This window comes from Octodon degus, unplaced genomic scaffold, assembly GCF_000260255.1.
Source record: "Octodon degus isolate 3935 unplaced genomic scaffold, OctDeg1.0 scaffold00212, whole genome shotgun sequence".
NCBI classification, from domain to species: Eukaryota; Metazoa; Chordata; class Mammalia; order Rodentia; family Octodontidae; genus Octodon; species Octodon degus.
The window spans coordinates 2,715,523-2,730,801 of record NW_004524788.1 but is presented as its reverse complement, the minus strand read 5'-3'; the positions used below and the strand labels follow the sequence as shown (position 1 = coordinate 2,730,801).

The following is a 15,279-nucleotide window of genomic DNA, read 5'->3' as shown; positions in this document are numbered from 1 at the left end:
ATATGTTCAAGTGGCATCCACTTCAATATAAAGGCTTCGAGTTTATCATTCTTAATGGCTGAATAATACTCCATTGTGTAAAATACTGCCCCAGGTTGTTTTGTCTGTACTTTTGGGGGATATATATTTGTAATTGTCCATGATATATTTCGCTTTTTTTCGCAGTCCCCTCTTCAGTCCTTCTTCCCCTCATTTATAAAAGCTTTGTTCTTGCTTTTTCCTTCTATTGTCTTTTTTCTTGTCCCTTCTTTTTTTTCATCTTCCCCCCTTCCCTTGTTCTCATTTAGACATTTTTATCCCATTTTCCAATTTCTATTATATATTTTGGTCCTTATACTTTCGGTTTCTCACATCAGAGAAACAATGTGGTATTTAAATATGTGTGTCTGATTTATTTCACTTAACAGTACTGGCCTGCACCTTTGACCAACTTATGATGAACCAGGCTGCCCAAAGCCCCTTCCTCATGTTGGATTTGAGTGGCTATGGAGCTTTAGGAAACATATTTACTAAATCTTTAAAAAATTTTTCTTATTAGTGTATGTTTCCATTAAATAATAAATGCATCCATCCTGGGAAATAGGTATATAAGGCGTATTGCATTTTACTGATTTATTATAAAGGATTTTACCAAGCCTACAAGGGGCCCAGCATGTGTTGGAAAGGGACCACCACTGTCTGGAAACCTCCATGTGTTGGGCATCCTGCCAAATCCTGTCCTTTTGGGTTTTATGGATTTCATTGTTTATCTAATGTTGATAGACAGGGTGAGGGAATCTAGCAAGGCCTTTCTGCTTGCTGCAGGTTGTTGGCCTCTATGCAGCATTTCTCCCTCCAGGGTGTGGGGCAGGACTCCCCTGTGGTGTGGAGGGTCTTGGGACCTACTGACAGACAAGTGGAGGTAAAAGAAGTTCTTTCTGGCCAGCTGTAAAACAAAAAGGGAAGATTATAAAGTTTTCTGTGACCCATCTTGGAGCAGAGAAATTCTAGTTTCTGTAGCCTACCTTTGGAAGGGAATTTTGTGCCAGGAACTCTGGAGGAAAGCATGTATGTTTATAGTAATAATTTTACAAGTTGTTTCCAGTATTTTGCTGTTACTAAATATAAGCCATACTACCATCCTATGCATATAACATTTTGTATTTTTGCAGGTGACCCTTGAGGTAGATTCCTTAAAAAATAGAATCTCTAGGTTACATACACATACTATTTTTCTAGAGATTGCTGTACCATTTTTGCATTTCTACCATGCTATTTTGCCAATATGATAAGTAGTCAGTATTCCCCACCCTGTTTTGAAGTATATTAATATTTATAATTTTTCTTTCTTTTTTTAGACAGGGTCTCATTACATATATGGTCTTGCATTCACTGTGTACTCCAGGCTGGTCTTGAACTTACAGTGATCCTCCTGCTTTATTCTCTTGAGTGCCAGGATTATAGGTGTTGACCACCATGCCTATGACATGTATAATTTTTTTAGCCTACATTTTTTAATTAAATTCTCTTGTTTTTGACCTATAGTGTAATGATGGTTAGGTGAAGTTGTTGAGATCTGACTATGAACTTCATTCCTATAGATAGAATCTATTATTTTTAAATATTTAATTATTTGATACAGGGAGAGTCTTACTATGCAGCTCAGACTTGTAGTGATTCTTCTATCTCAGCCTCCTCAGTTCTGGGATTTCAGGCATGTGCTATCACGCCTAGTTTCAGTGGCTGGCATGGCATGCAGTACTAGGGATCAAACCCTGGTCCTTGCACTTGCCAGGCAGGTGCTTAGACTGCCGAGTTGTCTCCCCGGCCCCAGTCCTTTGGAATCCACTTTCAGCATTCCCATTTACTTCATCTTTCTGAGCTTCCTTTCCTTTCTTTCCAGTAAGAGAATTGAGGCATTTGACACTAAGTAACACTGACTAGGTGAATCTGACAGGGTTATACTTGTCCTTTTTTTTAGTGTCATGTCCCAGTTGACCTGATTGGGCTATTCCTGACATTTACATGCTGGTCCACAGCACAACTCTGGGATGCTTGAAACCCTGTATTAATGATCATTCCTTTACAAACATAATATGAAGGAGTAATAGAGCTTGTCCAAGAGGCTCTGATGACAAACAGCATATCATACCACTGTTACACATTGTTACATGGTGTATAACTTTAGAACTTTGAAGTTACATCAGGAGTTCTAGGGTTTTTTTGTTTGTTTGTTTTTTCCTTTTAATTATTTGGTGCAAGGTCTTCCTACCCAGCTCAAACTATAGTGATCCTCCTGTTTTTGGCCTTCCCAGCACTGGGATCACAGGTGTGTGCCACCACGCCCAGACTCTGTGGCTGACTCAGTGTGCCGAGGGCAGGGCCAGTGTAGCATGTGGTGCCAGGGATCAAACCCTGGTCCCTATGCTTGCCTAAGCAGGCACTTACTCCACTGAGCTAGCTAGCCAGCTACTTTTGTGACTACATGTGCCTAGAGTCCCAGCTGCTCTAGATACTAATTAAGAAGAATCTTTTGAACCTGAATGTCAAACTAGCCTGGGTAACATAATGAGATCCTGTCTTCACAAGGGTGGGGGGAGGGGGAAGCTAATCTATGTCTAGCATTAAAGCAGACAGAATTCTGAAGACAATATCTCACTTTGCTTTGTGGTAAAATCAAAAGATTGAATTCTATTTTCCTTTTGAACTTTGAATTTTATGTAACAATAAGATGATACAGATACAGGAGTATAGAAAACAGATTTAGGCCTGTCCTTTACCTGAAAAGGAAAAATAATTCAATTTTGTACATGATTCTTGCACTTTCTTTTGTGTTTTTGTTTGTAGTACTGTTTGAACTCAAGGCTTCCTGTGCCTGGCTATACATGATTTAAGAGGCCAAATTTGGAAAGTAAATGTATGGTAGCCATATTCAGTAGAAAAGAATAAGGCTCAGTCATGAAAGCTTTAGAATTTTTCTTCTTTCTGGTGCTGGGGATTGAACCCAGGACCTTGTATGTGTAAGCAAGTGCTCTATCACTGAGACCCACCTCCAGCCCAAGAATAATTTTACATAGATAAAATTGGACTGGTCTGAATAACACACTGTTATATACCTCCCTGATTCTTTGCTACTTTATTCACCTTAATGGTCATGACTGTCTCTCTTGTATTGAAGAACTGAATCACGGTTATTGATGAGAGGCTGAGTTACACTGATTATTTATTGGCTAGGAATCTTGTGCAGTTCTCACTCCTTCTCAGCCCCTACCTAGCTTCATCTGCTTCTTCTTGGTTGCTACGTGGGGCATCCCAAGATGGCTAGGAAGCGTCTCATCAAGGCTGTTGGCACTTTAGTGTGCATCCTTGCTTCTGTGCACTGTTGTACACCTGGGAGCTGTGATGCTGTTGGTATCCCCTTGAGACTACAGTTGGCTTCAGATCCAATGTCCTAAAAGGTATTCATGGTTTTCGAATTTTGTGTTTTTATTTTGTTTTACTTTGCTTTTTGTTTTTTGGTTTGGTTTGTTTTAGATTTTGAGACAGTGTATTGCTTTGAGTTCAGGCTGGCCTAGAAGTTACTGTGTAGCCCACACTGGCCTCAAGAACTTCGCTAGTTTGCTTTGTTTATAAGATGAAATTGCCCTGTTTCCCAGGCTGGTTTAACTCCGGAGCTCAAGTGATATTTGTGCCTTAGCTTCCTTAGTAGCTGGGACTACAGGCACATATCACAACAGGTGACTTTTGTCCAAAACTTGCTATTGTTGTATGGCTTATCATAATCCTATAGGGCAGATATTCTGCTATATTATGAAGTTTAGGATGAGAGGAATAGAAGATATGGCAGTGAGGGTCCTGCTGTGTTTGTGTCCCCTGAATTGTATAGTACTAAGTAGGGATTTCAAATACTGCAGGCTCAGAAGGAAGTTGGGGTATGTGATCTGTTACAAGATTGAAATTAAATCATGCTTGGAAAAACTTAAACTGTACAAAGTGCTTTGCGGTTAAAAGGTTTTTTTTTTCCTTTGAGGAGTTTTTGTTTATTCTGAGACAGAGTTTCATTAATTCAGGCTGGCCTTTAACTCACTATATATCCTAGGCTGACTTCGAACTCATGGTGATCCTCCTGCCTGTCTGCTGTCTCCATTTCAGATCCTGATGTTACAGTTTGCTCTGTCACTTAGGTTTAGAGCCTGTTGTCAGTCTCTGTGTCTGTCCTTCCTCTGCTTCCTTCCTTCTGTGGTACCCTAGTTTCTGACCCAGAGATTGTTGCAGCTCCGATCCCTGACACCATCCCTCACCATTTATTTCAGGCAGGTTTCATTGACATCCCCCAGCTGTCCATCTGCAGAGCACCACTCTCTTCCCCTTTCTGAAGTTTCCCTTCTAAACCCATCCCCAAAACTTACTGGGCTTCAGTGGGGTTGTGTTTTAATTCAATGTGTTTGATATAAGTGGCTGCCAACTCCTTGAAATGCAAATAAAATAACAAGTACATGGCTTTTGTCAGGATCACTAAAGGTCCCATGAATCACTGAAGATGGAGCCATTTAATTTTCAGGCTCCTCCAGCTCACTGCCTCTGCTCCTGGGCCTGCCCCGGTCCCCCAAGAACCCACTGCTTTCCATCCTTTCTTTTCACTGCCTAGCTCATGACCTGGTGCTTCCAGCCCTGTCATTTACAGATTTTAACCCAGTTCCTTTACTTAGCTTCTTCTGCCTGTCTTAGAAAGCCTTTGGTAAACTCCATCCAGGGCACATACTTCACGCTTTCTGGCCTCGGCGCACTCATTCTCATGATCTTTCTCCACCCAGCATCCAAGTGCGTGTACTTCCTTTCGTGACTAATTTGTTTTAAAGTGATTCGATTTATCTTTCCATGTATTTAGCTCTCCAGTTTTTGCCCTTCGTTTGGTATTGCCTTAAAATGGTTTCTCTGTATAATTCACGTTGACCTCAAATTTGCAGCAGTCTTCCTGCCTCAGCTTCCTGAGTGTTGGGATTGCAGGAATGCATCACCACACCTGCCTCCTTAAAATTTCAAGTACAGATGCCTTTAGTTTGCTTACTTATTGTGGCTAACTTCCTGTAAGACATACATTATACACTTCTTCTTAGTAAGGAAATTATTTTCCATATTTATCTGAATTGAAAAAAAAAGATAAAAATTAAGCCTGACCTACATGTCCTTTAAGAAATATACTCCGGTAGAGTGCCTACCTACCATGTGGGAGGCTCTGAGTTTGATTCCCAACATCACAAGAAGAAAAGAAAAATCTTAGGTGTGGTGGTATCCACTTGTGATCCCAGCACTCTAGGAGGTTGAGCCAGGAGGACTGCAAGTTCAAGCCCTGCTCCAGCAGTTTAGTGACTTAGGGAGATCCTCCATCAAAATAAAAAAATTAAAAATGGGCAGGTTAGTGTGAGGGCCCAGCGTTCAGTTTCCATTATGAGAGCTGGGGTAGGAGGAGAACAGTGACATTCACATACTCCTTCCCAAACTTAGAGTTTCTTGGTTTTGTTCTGTTTTGTGTTTTTATTTATATTCTTTTTGAGTCAGGGTCTCATTGTGTGGCCCAGGCTGCACTTCATACTGAGCTGTAACCCCAGCCTTTTTAAAAAATAATTTCTTTGTGATAGCTTCTTACTAAGTTGTCCAGACTGAATTTACGATCTTTCTGCCCCAACCTCTTAAAGCATTGGGATTATAGGCATGTGCCACCGTACTTGGCTCTGACCTTAATATTTTTAAGTTACTGTCAGCTTTATCTAATAGTAACCTCAGTACTGCCTTATTTTGGAAACTGAAAACATGGACCCTTTGATTTGAGTTTTTTCTCACTGCCAAAGTGAGATGACGACGTGTTTCCTTCACTTCAAAGTCAAACCACAAGACCATGCCATTTAGCATAGTGCTCACTCACATTTATTTCAAGCTGGTTTCATTGACATTGAATGCAGATTATCCCGTTTGTGTGTAAGTTTTCAAAAGTGAAGTCATGCTTTCCTCCTTGTGATTATTTGTCAGAAAAGGCCTAAATAGAACTGGGAGTAGTATATGCCTATAATCTCAAGGCTGAGGCAGGAGGATCACCCAGAGTTTGAGGCTAGATTGGTCTACATGGTGAGTTAGTTCAAGGCCAGCCTGAAGTACAGAGTGACATCCTGTCTCAAAAATCAAAGCATAAATAAATAAATAAATGCTGGTAATGTGAGTCATTGCTAGAGCACCCCCAAATTTAATTTAAAGGAATGGAGGTTAGATGGAAAGAAGGAGAAGGAAGCGGGGTACAAAAGGAATAGAAAAGAAAAAACAGAAGAGAAAGAAAATGATCATTAGATGAGAACAAAAGGTTAATGAGGTTTTCAGACAAGTCACTCACTCTGATTATTGCCAGCCCTTGACCTGATGTTCTTTTCCTAGTGCATTATAAATTATATTTTTTCTAAATTAGAATTTTTCTCCCTTCCCTTTTTTCCCCAACCCCAGTACCTCAAAAAAATTGTCACGGGTCACCTACACTTGTGGTAGGTAGTGTTGGGAACAACTTACAGTGTAGCTTGGGACAAGCCAGGGGCCAATCTTGAGTTCCATATAAGGGGAGCTGCCCAGAACCTCTGCTAACCATGTTGCTTTGCTGGGAGGGTAGGGAAGGATATGTGCTGAACACAGCACACTCTCCTTTCCAGTGCCGTCTTAGTCACTGTCAGACTTCTGCTGCCTGTAACAGGCAGTTCACGTGTAAACTGTGACAGCCCAGCAGTGTCCTTGTAATCAGACCTCTTGCCCCATCCCTGCAAAATGCATTCTTTGTTTGGATTTCACATCAACCTATTTTAGAGTATTGGCCTGGTTAATTTTCTTGATGTTTTGTTTTTGCTTGCCTGAGGAAGGTCTGAGGACCAGTTACTAGAATGGTTCTGTTTTGCAGGTCACGAAGAAAATGCCTTCTAGATGCAAAACCACCTCCAAACCCAGATCGCCTTCTTTGGCCCATTTTGGGCATCAGCTGCCTTAAACAAACTAAGTTCTCACCACATTTGAAGATCGTTTTCTACAATGCAGTATTTTTTCCTTCATCTTTTTTACACTTTGATGAGAGATGTGCCTTCTTAACCTACGCTGTGCTGTGCTAACTCTACAAAATGTCCGTGCACTCTTCTGAGGGAGAAGGTGCAGTTCCTCTGAGAACTCTGTTCCTCTCACCTTGGCATCTGAGGATTTGAAAAATATCTCCTGCCAGCTCACAACATAGGAATCAGCAATGTGTTGAAGAACTGCTGCAAGACAAGTAAGACTCCAGTGGGGCAGTTAGTGGGAGATTGTGCTCAGCAACCTCTGTCCCAGCAGATTTACACCGAGCTATATTTTCAGGATGAATTTCTTATATCTGCCATCTTTTGGAATAAATTATTTTTCTGCTTTCTGTGGAAATCTGGCTTCAGTGTTTATAAAGTTCATTTTTATAAGCTCTTCTGTGTCTAGATAAAGCCTTTTTAAAAATGATTTTGTTAGCCGGGCATGGTGGTGTATGCCTGTAATCCCAGCACTTGGGAGGCTGAGGCAGAAGGATTGCTGTGAGTTTGAGGCCAGCCTCAGCTACATAACTAGTTCAAGGTCAGCCTGAACTGCATAATGAGATCCTGTCTCAAAAAACAAAACAAAACAAAAAAAGATTTTTGTTGTCTAAACTTAGGTTGGATGTATAAACCCTGCCTTGTAGTTTGTGATGCCTGAAGAGACTGGTAAGTACTTTTCTTAATTATTCAGTAATTATTTGAGTGCCTACTATAGGTGAGGAGGCACCAGAGGAAAAACAGGTTTATATTGGGGTTCTTGCAGGTTCAGGAGCTGACATGCCATGTAGAGAGAGAGGTATGGTGATTATACTTAGGTCTATAAGTAAGGTCACATTTGGCCATTGTTCACGAATGATGGACACTCACCTGTAACCCCAGCTACTCAGGAGCCACAGGTGGGAGTATTGCTTGAGACCAGGAGTTCAGTGTTAGTCCAGGCAACATCTCAAGACCCTGTCTCTTAAAAACTGATTACAGTGGTGAGCATGTTGAGGATAACTATCCACTGTAGGGACAAGGCAGCACATGCTGCTCAGAGCTGTCACGCCTGTGGAACAGGGTGAAAGAAACTAGGATGATTAAGAAGCCCAGGTCAGGGGTCAGTGACTGTTATGTTAGGCACAAGTATCAGTTCATGAATTTGGTGGCTCTATTTGTTTTAAAAAACTAAAAAGTAAAATTTAAGTTTTTGCCACCTCATAGCTTTTTGACAGCCAGCCAAGAATGGATTTCCTGTTTTGCAGTTTGTACTTTTCTATTCCTCCCAAACCGTCTGAACTCATTACTTTGCTATTCTTAAGACCAAAGAGAGTTTCAAGTTGAAGCATATCTCTTGCTTTCTTTTCTTTTAATTCTTTACTTTTGTTTTGAACTTAACATTTTCTGAAAGTTGAGCTGGGTTATTAACTGGTGCGAGAGTGGTAGAGCACTTGCCTAACACGAACAAGGCTCTGAGTTTGATACCCAGTACTCCTACCAAAAACAAACAAACAAACAAACAAAAAACGTGTATATATATTTTAAAGCTAAGCATTGTTATACTGTACATTTCCAGTCATGGCTTCTTTAGTTAATTTTACAGAATCCATAAAACATTGAAGATGTGAAGTTCTTCAGGGGGCCACGATAGTAGGCATATCCTGTGGTTTTGTAAATGAGGAATCTAGGCTCAGACTGGGATTTCCTTGCTTGTTTTAATGCCTCTGGTCAGAGGTAGCCTGGGGAGCAGGATCCATGTTTTCTAGTTATTATTCTAGAGCACTTTATACTGCCAAACTGCCTCACTTAAGAGTTGCGTTGGTACTATTTGTTTCTCAATAAAATTAATAATAATAAAAAAAAGTTGCATTGGCTGGGAGCCAACACTGGGCCTCAGCTGTCTTCCATCAGAACAACTTACATGAGCATTAATCAGGGCTTGTATCTAAGAAGCAATGCTGGTGGTTGCTGTGACTGCATGAGAGGGTGCCACAGTCTTTGAGTTCTGACCACTTGGGAAAGTATGACTGAGGCATGTAGTCATGGCATCAGTTTCACAGAGTCAAAGTCCTGCAGTTCATTAGCACTGGGGGAAGCCTGAAGCCTTTCTAAGATGGCAATGTTTGCTGGCCAGGCTGGTCCCAAGTTCCCAGGTTTGGACCAAACTCCTACCTCAGCATCCTTAGTTAGCTGGGGCTTCAGGCATGTGCTATCATGCTCTCAGCTTTACAGTGCTATTCAAACACTGGTTTTCAACTGAGCATCATAAGGACCTTAGTGTAGCAGCACTTTCCTTTAGTGTGGCATGTGCCTGTCCTGAGTTCAGCACATGGCATTCCCTGACAGAACCTAAGTTCCATGCAGGAGGCCTGACTTGTGGTATGCCTTGCAGCAGTGATGGAAGTGGCTTTGGAGGCTTTCTTCACTGATGATCAGAGTGTGACACACTTCCAGTTTAATGGCACAGCTGAAAGCCCACAGCTTGGCTAATTCAAGTGCCTGAGTTCTGCTTGTTCTGTCACTGTGCTGATCCGTTTTGTATACTTCTCACTTGTGCTAAGTGAATTAGGTATTGAGAAGCGAAGTGTGTGGTGTTTGTTGCTCATGTGGTTGCCATTTGGTAGGGGTTGCTTTCTGCAGAGACAAGATTAGTGTGTTGACTGCATTCATAACAATGGGAGGGCCAGGGAGATAACTCAGTGGATTAAGTGCTTGCCTGGCAAGCACAGGGTCCTGAGTTCAATCCCCGTTACCACAAACAAAAACGAAAATATAACAATAGGAAATGCAGAAGCATGGGAGGGCCTAGACTTAACAGTGCTCTCTCTGAGCTCTACTGTGACTTCCTCCTGAAGAGCCTCTGCTTGCCTTGGCATAAAGCAGGAGCCCACTGCTGCTTATAAAGGAGGAAGGAATTCATTTCCTGCCCAAACTGGAGAGCAAAGACTTCTCAGAAAGATTGAGTTCAAGGTTCTTAAAGACCAGGTACTACAACTGTGCCAATATCTAGCTACATTACTGTTGTAGAAATAAGGGAATGAAGAAATCAACTCGGATTTTGAGGGAAAACTCAGTGAGTGCCCTCTGCTCAGGAATTCACTTTACTCTTGAGCCTCAGTTTCCTCATTTATGGTTTGTGTTTGTTTTTGCAGTGCTGAGGGTGGGACCCAGGGCCTCGGGCAGTACCTAGTTCTCTGCTGAGCTGTATCCTTAGCCTTGAAATTCTTGATAGGATTAAATGCTATTTATATGTAACCTTAGGCAGAGATTGTCCCCTCTGCTCATCTTAATAATGGAACTGTTTTGTTCTGACATGACCTGCCCAGCCTGGTGTCTGAGACTGATGCTTGTGAATCTTGCTTTTACAATTCCCTTGCTCCTGTGCTAGCCAGGGTCCAGAGTCCAAAGTGGAAGGATTTGATTTGCTTTTTCTTTTTAAATTTTATTTATTTATTTATTTGTGTGTGTGTGTGTGTGTGTGTGTGTGTGGCCAGCTCAGGCCCACCAGGGGGCGGGGCTGGCTGGCATGTGGTGCTGGGGGATTGAACCGCGGTCCCTGTGCTTTGCTAAGCTTGTTCCAAGTAGTTGCTTTAGACCCCTGAGCCATCTCACCAGCCCCTTGATTTACTTTTTCGAGGGATGCTCAAAACAGCCCTCTCTTCCAAAGCCTTTCCACGGTCACGTGATGTGGTCCTCTGGAGTGATCATTAGGTTAGGAGAATCCTAGGTCTTATTGCTTGCTAGCTGTGTGACTTAGGGCAAATCAATCAATTGCTGACCCTCAGTTGTTTCATTTACAAAATTAGAATACTACATGCCCTTTCTACTATATGAAGTTGTTAGAAAATGAGATGGTGATGTTGGAGACACTTTTATAAACTGTAATTATGTACCCCTGTAATCCTAGCACTAGGGAGGCTGAGGCAGCAGCCCAGGCTCAATAGTGAATTCAAGGTCAGCCTACACTACATAGCAAGACCTTGTCTCAAAACAAAAACAAAAATAAAAACAAAGAAGAAGAAGAAAAAGTACAAAGGATATTTTCTAGGGGTGCACAGTATTTTTCTATTAAGGCCCGACGCAATGGTGTTTTTTGTTTTATTTTTTTCTTTGTACATATGGATACCCTTTTCATCAGTCCTTTGTATTTAGAGGATTTCGGAAAACTTTTAAAAAGGCATCTGTACCAGGCTCCCAGGCCTGACCTCTGAAGAGTAAACAATGTTAGTGTAAGTGGCTGGACTACACCCTTCCTGCCTTCTGAATTCTGCCAACCCTTACTGGACAGAGGTATTTCTGGAATGCTTTGGAAGATGGACTCTGAGGACATATTGGTTTCTTTTAGCATTCTGTTGTTTGTGGTGCTAGGGATCCAACCCAGTAGTTTGAGTGCTAGGCAACTGCTCTATAACCTAAGCAACTACAACACTAATCTTTTTTGGTTGTTTTCTGTACCTTTATTGCTGTCCCATCATGATATTTTACATCCTTTCTTTAGTATTGCTTCAAAAGTAGAATGTTATCAATCCAGTTTTTTTTTTTTTTTTTTTTTTTTTTTTTTTTTTTTTTTTTTAGAGTGGAAGGTATTTGGCTCTATCAAGACCAATTTGGAATTGAGAAATTATTATTATTATTATTATTATTATTATATTTTTTTCTGTGGAACCAGGGATCGAACTCAGGCCCTTTTGCTTGCCAGGCAAGTGCTTATTCTACTGAGCTATCTCCCTGGCCCTGAGAAATTATTTTAAACTGTGGCTCAGACTCATGGAAAATTCAGCCATGGATTATACCCATTAGAAGTTTAAAGTCAGTTGCTCCTTTATTTAATGGAATGTGAATTATATTGTAAAAGGGCCAAGGAAATAACTCAATGGCGTAAGCCCCTGTCTGGCAAGCACCAGGGTCCTGAGTTTGATCTCTGGAAAAAGAAACATGAAACCTGGGCATGGTGGCACAAACCTGTAATCCCAGCACTCAGGAGGCTGAGGAAGGAGGATTAGACCAACCTGAGCTACCGAGTTCCGGGCCAGCCTTGTGAGACTTTCTCAAAAAGACAAAACAAAAACAAAAACAAAAACACCCCAAAACCATCGGACTGGGGATATAGCTTAGTGGCACAGTGCCTTCCTGGCAAGTGAGAGGTTGTGAGTTTGATTCCTGGTACCAAAGAAAAGACAAAATAATGTAGGCAATTTGGGATTGTTTTATCATCACATCCCTCTACAGAAAAACTTCAGTTTGGGAAACAAATATACTTTAAGTGGAGATAGAGACTTAAAGTTGTACATTACTTTTCTCCTGGTCCCTTTAAGCTTTCTAGTTCAGTGGATAAAGTTGAAGAAAGTTGATACTGTAAAAATATTATTATAGAGGATGTGTACTGCAGTACAACTCATGGGAAGCAGCATTAATATCCAACCTAAGATACTTAATAGTTATGTTGCTGTACCCAAATAAAGGAGTACCAATGTTTTTTTCAAAGTATATGCCTAAACTGGGTGTGATGGTGCATACCTCCAACATGCAAGGCTTAGGCATGATGATTGCAGCAAGTTCAAGTCCAGCCTGAACTACATAGCAAGATCCTGTTTTAAAACACAAAGAAGTGTATGCATTGAAAAGAGAAGCAACAAAATTAACATTGTCTCTGGATGGCAGTTACAAGTGACTCAGGAGGCTGAGGCAGGAGGATTGCTTCAAGTGTGAGGCCAGGCTGGGCTATAAAATGAGTTGAAGTATGCCTGAACTGCATAGTTGAGACCCTGTCTCAGAAAGACAAAAGAGGGCTGGCCAGATAGCTCAGCGGACTAAGGCACCTACTTAGGCAGAGCACAGCAGCTGGGTTTCGATCCCTGGTGAGCAGAGATGGTGATTGAGACTAGGTGTGGCGCGCCTGTAATCCCAGAGCTTGGGAGGCTTAAAACAGGAGAATTACCAAGTCTGATCTATGTAGTGAGACCCAATAATAAATACATTTTTTAAAAAAAGACAAAAGAAAAATTATACAAGAAATAAACGCTTGTGGGCTGATGCTTGCGGGCTGGTGAGATGGCTCAGTGGTCTAAAGCACCTACTTGGAACAAGCTTGGCAAAGCACAGGGACCGTGGTTCAATCCCCCAGCACCACATGCCAGCCAGCCCCGCCCCCTGGTGGGCTGAGCTGGCCACACACACACACACACACACACACAAATAAATTAAAAAAAAAAAGTATTTTGAACTATTTTCTACCAGGCCTCTTTCTGCCTACAGAAGTTTAAAATATTTTTTTCTCAACACAATATTCAATTATATTATTATTATTATTATTTTGTCTTTTTGAGACAAGATCTTGCTATGCAGTGCCTTCAACTCATTTTGTAGACTAGGCTGGTCTCAAACTCAGAATGATCTTCCTGCCTGAGTCTCCCAAGTGCTGGGAATACAGGTGTGCAACATCACACCCAGCTCTTACATATTTTTTTTATATCAACAAATGCAACATTTGTAATCAGAGAAGAAGAAAAACGAGATATATCTTGTTGGTGACTATTGTTAGAATAGTCTTAGTAGTTTCTTCAAATATTATGTGTTATACTTTCCTTTTTTTGTCCAAGTAATTCAGGATCAGGGGAAATAGATTGATAAGACACTGAAGCTATTCTGAATCAATGAAAATCAGCTAGTTCATGGAGAAATTCTATGCTTTTTTTTTTTTTTTTTTCATGAAAATTCTGATTAGTCCTGTCCATAGTGCAGGGCAGAGTGCAGATCATGCAGGGTGTGAAACACCTCTTTTTGTATCGGCACCTACGTTGGCAGCAAGGGGAGGTGAAAAGGAGCATTGATTCTTATTCTGCCCACATAGAAAAGAGGAAGCCTAGGGCATGAATGAGCTGGGGTCCCACATGGGTTAGAAAAAGCGCCAGTGTTCTTCCCCTGCTGACTGCTCTAAGCAAATCCCTCATTCAGGCTGTGTTGCTGCTTCATGAAGAATCCTGTCCTTGTGAAATGTGTTAGCTTTTCTTTCTCAAATCCCCTTCTGCCTTCAGGCCCCCTCCAAAACAGCGGCACACTCTAGTATCTGTGGATCCTCAAGCAATTGATATCGCTACCCCAAAAAGGTAATCAAGATTCTGTTTAGATGGCTGTCAGGATTTTGACAAGGCTTCCGTAGTCCTTTACACTGCCCAAAGTATGCTACTACTGTGGGTTGCCACCCCAAAATGGAACAAGCAGAAGAGATGTAAAAGTAAATTCCATTTGAGGATGTGTAATGTAAGAAGCATTTTTCCAGGCTTCAAATGCATTTTGACATTCAACAGGTATTTTTAGCTACTATTTCAGTAGAGCTTGCCAGTGAGCCACTGTTGTGTTGTCTAGAGGATAGAGAAAGAGCAGCTAGATGGGAGTGTGGAGCACCAGTCCAGATAGAAGATGGTGGGTGTGGATGTAAGGTGCATAATCCCAGGCTGTTAGGCAGAGGAAGTGGATTTAAACACAGGAAAGTCTGTTCTTAGTGTCCAGGGAAAACCAGAATATTCTAAGTCTTGGAGTGTTTCTGAGTCTCCAAGATACTTTTTCAGGGTAAAATTCCTTACCTTACCATTTGTGGTCTTAATACATTTTCTTGTTTTCAGTGTTTATAGTTTTTCCTGGCCCTGAAAGATTATTTGGTTCTTTAATTCTACATTACCTTCTATGAAGAAGCCAAAAAAGTAAAATAGTAGGTTCCTGAAAATGAAGCTAGAGACCATGTAGAAAACCCCAAACCTGATTGTACAGGGTCTTATTTGGGCCGCTTCAGAATGAGTCTCCTATGTACCCTAGGGTCCTGCCCTCTGTCCCCATCTCCCCCAGCTTCCTCTCAGGCCAGTTTGGAATTGCTCATCCCCTGCCTAGGGCCCAAATATCCTTCTTTGCTACTTTTGTCACACCTCAAGGCCTGTAGGCAAATAAACGGGCTGCCCTGGTTTTCCTCAATGACTCCCATGGTGAGTTGCCCAACAGGGCTGAGTTCAGCTCCTGCAGGATCTGTGGTACTGTAGCTCCTGTGGGACAGCAGTGGCCTGAGCTGGCACCTGCATACCAAGGCAAGGTGCGGCACTATGCTCTCTGTTGGCATTTCTTTTTTTCTTTTTTCTTTCTTTTTTTTTTTTTTTTTCTGTTGATATTTCTGAAATTAATTTGTCAATCCCAGCTTAAAAACCCTGAGGAGGTAAAGGTAAAGCCCTCCTCCCCATTTAATGGAAAGTATAGT

The 15,279-nt window shown here is 41.5% G+C and overlaps 1 protein-coding gene across 2 annotated transcripts in view; it reads left to right on the top strand.

The window, feature by feature from the left end:
- Positions 1-7,428, top strand: part of Atp6v0e1 (ATPase H+ transporting V0 subunit e1) — a 35,818-nt gene extending 28,390 nt beyond the window's left edge. The window contains exon 3 of one of the 2 annotated variants that reach the window (XM_023705040.1): positions 6,911-7,428. In XM_023705040.1, coding sequence (XP_023560808.1) covers positions 6,911-7,115 — 205 coding nt within the window. In that variant the 3' untranslated portion in view covers positions 7,116-7,428. The remainder of the gene's footprint in view (positions 1-6,910) is intronic. The other variant, XM_004644838.2, reaches the window with a different exon arrangement.
- The last annotated feature ends 7,851 nt before the right edge of the window (positions 7,429-15,279 follow it).